We start from the raw sequence: 8,197 nt of genomic DNA, 5'->3' as shown, positions 1-8,197 counted from the left end.
TTGTTTGATTTTAAATGGAATCGAACTGAATTAGTTTGGTTTTGCAGATTTTAACCGAATTAGTTTGATTTTGCAGATTTTGGTTCGGTTTCGATTTTAATTTTTACAAATCGAAAATCGATCAAAACTCAAATTTCAGTTCGGTTCGAACCGACCGAATGCTCACCCCTAATTCTGCTATCAATTATCAAGTATGACACTCGTGGCATGGAGTTATCAATAGTACTAAGATCAAATATCAAAATGAGCCTTCCGAGCAATCTTCAAAATTGAATAAGTTCAGGTCAGGTTTCAGACCAAGGCAAATATAAATTATAATCACCTCATAGTTGGAGAATGAGGCCAATAGGACTGTGATCGCTTCCAGCCACATCGGGGAGGACGTACGAATCGTAGACTCGGCCTGCAATCGATTCTGAGGCAAGAAAATAGTCGAGCCTCCAACCTAAAGACAAGAGAAACCATATATTTGATCATGTCGCGCCACATTTTCTTGAATACACAAACGACGAAACTTTACGCGTACCTCTGTTGGTCTTTCGAGCACCATGCCGGTATCCCCAATATGTATAGCCGACTGCATTCGGGTGCTGTTTCCTAAACGTGTCGACGAAGCCCTTGTCCAAGAAATTCCTTTGGAATGAATCCCTTTCTTCATCCGTAAATCCAGCACTTCTTTTGTTTCCCTGAAAAATCGCAAAATATGAAAACAATGCACAAAAAGGAGCTTTTACGTATCAATTTACTCACTGCAGGATTAAAAATGTCGATTTCTTGATGGGCGCAGTTCAAGTCCCCGGTTAAAATGACAGGTTTCGACTGTTCCAGCTCCTGTAGAATAGAGTATCCGATATAAGTTCAAATCCATAGGCAAGTGGCGAAAAAGAATGGAATCTTTACATACAAGAATCAAATCCCTCTTTTTCGCAAATTCGGACAATTAGAAAAAGCATTTTATACAGTTTAACAAAGTTTCCAGCACTAGAGAACTTTAATTGAACTTGTCTCCAACAAAACAAAGATTACACAACACTTACTTTCATGTAGTCGCCGAGAGAAGGATCCCACTGAGTGGTTCGATACGACTAAGCCAAAAGAATTTACCATAAGTTTTGCTCAACAATATCGTAGTTAGATTATATAGCAAGTGTTCACGAGTCCATACCAGACGTTTCAGACCATCTCCAGAATTAGGAACATATGCACACAACAGATAGAAGTCATCAAATTCGACAGTCACGAGGCGACCTTCGCTATCATGATCCAATACTCCTAAACCATATCTTACAGAATGTGGCTTTATCTGCCGGGAAAAAGAAATGCCTCACAAAGTGAAAAGACTTTCTTTTTTTATGCTCATGAACCAATGAACAGAAAAGACTTATTAAAAGAAAGTCAAAAGATCACAATCAGCCACATCCTAATTTGTGGCTCAAACTCCATTCACACTATTCAACTACAACAATATATTTTTTTGCCCCGCATTTTTCATTTAAAATATCACATTAAGAGTAAGGCATTATTTTTCATTCAAAATATTTCACACAACACCTATTTTTCATTTAAAATATTACATGAAACAGTTATTTTGATGACTACAGTAAAACATTACTTTCTATCAATAAAGTTCAAATCCAAAACAGTACAACACTTACAAAAATCCCGTTGCCGCATTGAAACAATTACTTCAATGTTATCTACAATATGAGTTTCTAAGAGAAATATTACACAAAATATAGAAGTTCAATCGTAAGAAATATTAAATCAAGACTCGCTAAAAGGTGCAGGAGCAGCAATATTGGAAACCGTTACTTACCATGGTAAGATTTTGTTTTTCATTTAGAACGTAATAAGAGCTATAGTTGATGCCACAGGATTGAGCACTGAAAGAAGTGTTCCATAGTACAAACATAATCGAAGGGGCATGCAAATGCAAGGGACATAGAAAAGAAAATTTAAAGTGAAATAAAATGGGAGATGCTGTGGGGAACAAGGAAAGAAATATACCCGCGAAATTATAGCTGTTCCAGAATATCCCAATTTTGAGACACTACACGTCCAATAGCTGTTGTCATAACCTTCTAGTAGAGAATTCCTGATTGCATCGACATCTTTCTCCTGATATCCATAGTGAAAACAATTCCTTACAAGATGATTCACTAAAGGTAGTAATTTTTGTGAAAGTTTATAGTGAATTCAAACAGCTGCAACAAATCCATAAATGCAGATTTGAAGACTACACATGAATTAAAGGTACTGCTACATATATATATATATATATATGTACCATACTACTTTCTAAAGGTTCGAACAAAAGTATCTCAGCCCAAATGCCTATTGTTCTGAAGAAAGAGAGCAAGCTAGATGTTCCAACATCGGGTAAAGATCGAAGTAGGTACCAATGTATTATATACGATAATGTTTTCAGAATTACACACGGATTAAGTCTACTACACACATTTGCTACATAATTTATAAAGTAAACTTCGATATATCTATTGTGTGTTTGTGTTTTCAACCTTATTTTCACACTATGTAATCTGCATTAAAGCATTTTCCCCATAAAAAACAATTACATCCAACACCTATATTCCATTTAAAACATCAAATTTTAATACAATACTGTCTCGAATAAAGACAAATTCCAACTCGCCTGAAGTTTCGTCTCTTGCAAGCACAAGACATCAAAGTTTTCTCGTCTTGCAAGTTGCAAAGCTGAAAAGCTCTCCATCTTGAGGAGGGCTCTTAATCCATTGACGTTCCACGACATTACCTTCATACACATTTTATCAGGTGCCAGAGGGGGAGGCCTCATAGTTTTTGGATTGTATGCAACCCACCCTGGTTGAGGCTTCTTGTGAGTAAGAGTTATCCAAGGCTCACCCCCTGATGACGGACCAATGTCAGCAATAGTTGTTGTACAGATACACCATTTTTCAACTAAAACCATTGCCAAGCATGAAATATACCTTCTTCTCCCGATGACCGAGCAATCAACAGGTTCTCGGAATCACATCCAACGGTATTCTCCGACCTTGGATTCACTTCACCATTACGTTTTGAATTAGCTTTACTAACAGATGGTTGTTCCTTAAATTCATCAACGCCACCACTTTTCAAAGCAACTTTAGACTACAATCGAAGTAACAATAGCTTCAATACTCACGCATAAAACTTAATTCTAAATATATATGTATATATATAAAGAGATTAAATATTAAAACCTTTGAAGCGTTCTTCTGGGGTTTGGGTAGGGTTGATGCAGGGGAACTGGAACGGCGTCGTTTCGGAGCCATTCCAAAGCTCGGAGAAAGGGGGAAAGCAAAATTAGGGCACCGATTGTTCACTGAACACACACTGCAAAATCGAAAAGAGACAGAAAGGAACAATCGCTAGCTCAGAGTCTCAGACATTAACGATTCTACCACATATACGAAAGATGATTTCATAGCTACGTAGGTACCTGGAAAAGGTTGAACAGTGAAATACATGTCTGAGAGCTTGAATCATTGGAACTGCAGAGTCCTAAAACGCTTGAAGGTTAACGACATTGTTTACTGCATAGAAGACAGGATCGAAGAAATGCTCATAAAACGTAAAAATGGAAGCTTTGTAGAATTTAATAAAAGTCGCACAATAATTTTGAGTAAGTCTTGTTTTGTGAAGCAAAAAGACTATTTAACGTGATTATTTAATAAAAGTGTTATTGAATTTTTATTTTTTTAAAAAAGAAAAACATCCTTGCAAATAAGATTTATTTGATTTTGATTTTAAATTTGAATTCCTCCTATTTTTATTTTTATTTGGTTTGAACATGAATTTTAAAAAGTGTGTATTTTTATTTTTATAATAAAAAATATATTATAAATAATAAAAATTGTACTCCCTCCGTCCTAAAATATGATGTTTCATTTACTGTGGAAATAGAAATTTAAAAGAAATATAATCTGATGTTTCATTTATGTGTAAATAATTTTTTAAAAAAATGTTTTTCTTTTACATAAATATATAATATATAAGAAGGAAAAAAAAGTGAATGTTTTTCTTTTTTTTTATAATATTGTGATAGTATTTTTCATATAATATTTTTATGATAGAAAATATTATTGTTACGTACGAAATTTAGAATTAGGTTAAAAGCCCAAGGTGAAAAGAAGAATGGGCCTAGCAATAGGGTTGATTGAACTGGCTGAAGGACACCGTGAGGAAATCAAGGAAAATAGATTTATTTTCTAAGGAAAATACAAGACGGAAGGTCCTCAGGGCGGAAAGACCTCAGGTCGGAAGGATCTCAGGTCGGTAGGTCCTCAAGACGGAAGGTCCTCAGGTCGGTAGGTCCTCAAGACGGAAGGTCCTCAAGACGGAAGGTCCTCAAGACGGAAAGACCTCAAGTCGGAAGGTCTTCAGGTCGGGAGGTCCTCAAGATGGAAAGACCTCAGGTCGGAAGGTCTTCAGGTCGAGAGGTCCTCAAGATGGAAAGACCTCAGGTCGGAAGGTCTTCAGGTCGGGAGGTCCTCAAGATGGAAAGACCTCAGGTCGGAAGGATCTCAGGTCGGTAGGTCCTCAAGACGGAAAGACCTCAGGTCGGAAGAACTTCAGGTCGGGAGGTCCTCAAGACGGAAAGTCATCAGGACGGAAGGTCTTCAGGTCGGTAGGTCCTCAAGACGGAAAGTCATCAGGACGGGAAGTCCGCAGGTCGGGAGGCTTTCAGGTCGGGAAAAGGAAGAAAGTTAAGATCTCAAGAATCCAGACCGAAGTCGGGCAGACGCGGAGGTCTGTTAAGAGGAAGGTCGGGCAAGGAAGAGGTACGGACAGACGCGGAGGTCTTCGGTCGAAGACGGAGGGCGGCTGATGCGGAGGTCGGCCCAAGTGAGGTCGGGCGAAGAAGCAGGTCGGGCGAAGGACGAAGTCGGGCCAAAAGAGCGGAAGGTCTGTGGTCGGCTCAAAGAGTGAAATATAAGGATAATTTTGGTCTGCTGAGGACACGTGTCAGCATGAAAAGGGTTGGAAGACGGTTGGGAAGGAGACGTTGTAACCGTTCGGGTGACGGTTTTCAGTACGGTTTCCCAGAGAATATTTAAAGGTTTGAATCATCATTTGGCAAGGCATCTTCAATCAACTTCAACAAAGCAAAGTCAGATTTGGGGATCACCACTTTAAATTTCAGTCTTTTATTTTCCAGTTTATTTTATGTACCATACAGTGTTTAGAGATTCCTAATCTCAGGCACTAATTAATCAAGTTTAAGGATATTTTCTATATCTTTGAATTTTACTTTATTTTTGTTGAAAAATTACATCAACAAATTGGCGACCACAGTGGGAGAAGGACAAAATTGCTCATTCCAATTCCGGCGATAATTTCATACGTCTTAGATCCGGCCGAATCATCAGAAGGGTTATGGCAGGTTCACAACCGCAATCATCTTCGGCACCGGTGGGAGAATCTGTTCCACCACCCATTGTGCCAAATGCCGGGGAAATCCCACAACCACCAACTGATTGGTGGTCTTATGTTCAACAAATGAACAACCAGCATACCTTGGTTATGCAGAATATGTTGCGTGAGCAACAAACGAACATGTTGCGTGAGCAACAGAGTCAGTTGCAGAACATGATAGATCAAGCACTGTCAAGGGTTAGTCTTCAACCCACTCAAACGCCACCAGGAGTGTCACCGTCCAGACCACAGGCAAATTTCGCAGGGCCATCGTTCGTGGATAGTACATTCCCAAGTGCCACAAATCCCAACCGAATGGATAGGGGAAAATCTCCTTTGACTTTTCCAAACAATGTTCCACTGGGACCAAGGGTTACCAATCCGCAGCCGAACAATACAAGGGAGGACAGGCCTGAAGGATATATACATGATCCTATTCATATTCCTGTGCAGGATCCGTTCCATGTTCCTGATCATCAACGCTTTCATGTAGATCCTGACGAGATTGCACATATATTAAGGGATCAGTATGGATTAACTCCTCAGATGGCTAACCGCCCTGCATATCAGAGACCTTTCCCAGAAAGGATCATTAATGAACACCCTCTCCCAAGGAATTTTCGACCACCCGACTTTCATGCATTCTCAGGGGAGGACGGATCTTCCACCATAGAACATGTTGGTCGGTTCACAACACAATTAGGAGAAGTTGGCAATAACCCTTTTTATAAGTTACAGCTGTTTGGGTTATCTCTTACTAGAACGGCGTTTTCGTGGTTTGTAAGTCTGCCTCCTGGACAAATTCAGACTTGGGAAGGACTGGAGATGGCATTTCACGCTAGATTCTTCAATCCTTTACCAGTTGTTTCTTTAACTGATCTTCTAGAATTGAGACAGTTTCCAGAAGAATCTGCTTCACAGTTTATAGAAAGGGTGCGATTGATGAAGGGACGTTGTCCTACGGTAATCAGTGAGAAAGAGATGACCAATTTAGTGGTCCGGAATATGCATACTCGTTTAAGAAAGGCACTCACTGCCCTGGATGTTGAGGATTTGGCAAGTCTTGCATCCAAGGCAGGACGTCTAGAGTCTTTGTTCAGAGAGGAAGATCAGCATAACAGGCGTAATAGAGGCCAACATATGGCGAGTATGGGAACAGAAACATGTGACTTTGATTTTAATCAGTCAGAAGAGATGGCAGCCGAAATCCTTTCTGGAAAACCGTATGTATGTCCTAAATTGAAGCCAGTACCAGGATCTGAAGGAAATGAGCAACCGACCTTTGATAGTTCGAAAGCTGATAAAATCTTTGATATCCTACTGACTGATGGGCAGATCCGTATTCCAAAGGGGCAAAGACTTGCCACTAAAGAAGAAATCAAAGGGAGACCATATTGTAAGTGGCATAATTCTTTCACACACACTACAAGTCAGTGTACTCATTTTAGGAAGGAAATTCAAAAGGCCATCAAGACAGGTCGGCTCAAATACATCACTCTAGGTGTAGACCAGCAACCGTTTCCGAATGTAACAACGGCAATGGTTGATATCCAACCAAGTTCGGAAACAAGGAAAAGTTCGGCCAACGATGGACAAAAAGGGGAACGAACCCAGCCAAGCCCCGAAACAAAAAAGGGAAGTCGGCCAAACAGTAGCCGACCGGAAGAACGACTCAAAGTTTGTGAGAAGCCAGTTGCTGAAAAGTGGGACCATCCAGACGGTTCGTTTAATGTGGAGGTGAAAGAAAAGGTTTTGGTACGTGATCACCCGACCAGAAAAACAGGGTCGGTCGGGAGCAATTGGGCTCGAAATAAAAAGCCTTTACCAGTTGATATAGATCCTCGGTTCCCAGGTATGAATCGTACACAGATTCGCAATGCCAAACGCAGGTATGCTGCAAAGTATGGGAAACGAGTTCCTATAGCAAAACGACTAACCGACGAACAAAAAGCAGCCGACCACTTGGCAGGAGATCAGTCTATTAGAGTCTTTACAGAACAAACGACTAACGAGCAAGGAGCAGCCACTCAATCTCCAAAAGGTCGGTCCAGTCGGGTCTGTTCAGGAAAGCAACCGAACGTCGGATTAGGCGCTTCCGACTATGCCAAAGGAAGTTCGTCAGGACTGGGGAAAGGTAAAGGGATGGCAGATGAAATAATTAAAGGTTTTAGATGCCAACATTGTGAACGAATCAACATCAATCCATCTCTTGAGGAATTCCGTATTGAATCTTTGACGGTTCAATCTCAATCTCGGGATAAGACAAAGGAAGAAGTAGTAACTACAGAGGAAAGTTCAAGATCTGTTAAATCTCGTCTGGGACCACGAATCCCTTGTCGAATGACAGAGATTAATCAGATGAGTGATGAACCGATGTGGGCGAGTCTGGTAGATGAAACTATGGACGAACCTTTATGGGCATTCTTGGCAGATGGTGAATTAGAGGGGACAGAGGGGGCAAAGACCTCAGATTCCGATCCTCAGTCGGAAACACCTTCGATTGTGTTCCCTCCTATTCCAGAGGGTGCGATCTCTCATTTGAAACCTCTGTATGTTAATGCTCACATTTTGGGAAACCAATCACAAAGGTTTTCGTGGATAATGGAGCAGTCTTTAATGTTATGCCATTGAAGACTCTCAAGAAGCTAGGGAAAGGAATTCATGATCTGTCTCCTGTGGAATTCGAAATGACAAGTTTTACAGGGCAGCCGACTAAGCCTGAAGGCATGATGGTTGCCACGATCGAGGTCGGGCCAAA

The 8,197-nt window shown here is 40.5% G+C and overlaps 1 protein-coding gene across 1 annotated transcript; it reads right to left on the bottom strand.

Annotated features, from left to right (window-relative positions):
* Positions 1–237: 237 nt before the first annotated feature.
* LOC127253504 (DNA-(apurinic or apyrimidinic site) endonuclease, chloroplastic) lies at positions 238–3,629 on the bottom strand. The gene is made up of 10 exons (XM_051278133.1): positions 3,464–3,629; positions 3,225–3,357; positions 2,970–3,132; positions 2,654–2,886; positions 2,008–2,118; positions 1,166–1,303; positions 1,038–1,085; positions 751–831; positions 527–686; positions 238–445 (listed from the first exon to the last, which is right to left on the bottom strand). The coding sequence occupies exons 1-10, from the start codon at positions 3,508–3,510 to the stop codon at positions 324–326; spliced, it is 1,236 nt and encodes a 411-aa protein (XP_051134090.1). The 5' UTR covers positions 3,511–3,629; the 3' UTR covers positions 238–323.
* Between the last annotated feature and the right edge of the window lie 4,568 nt (positions 3,630–8,197).

The sequence above is a fragment of the Andrographis paniculata genome, unplaced genomic scaffold (genome assembly GCF_009805555.1).
Source record: "Andrographis paniculata isolate CXL003 unplaced genomic scaffold, ASM980555v1 Contig51END, whole genome shotgun sequence".
Lineage (NCBI taxonomy): Eukaryota > Viridiplantae > Streptophyta > Magnoliopsida > Lamiales > Acanthaceae > Andrographis > Andrographis paniculata.
This window is presented reverse-complemented; position numbering and strand designations above follow the sequence as displayed.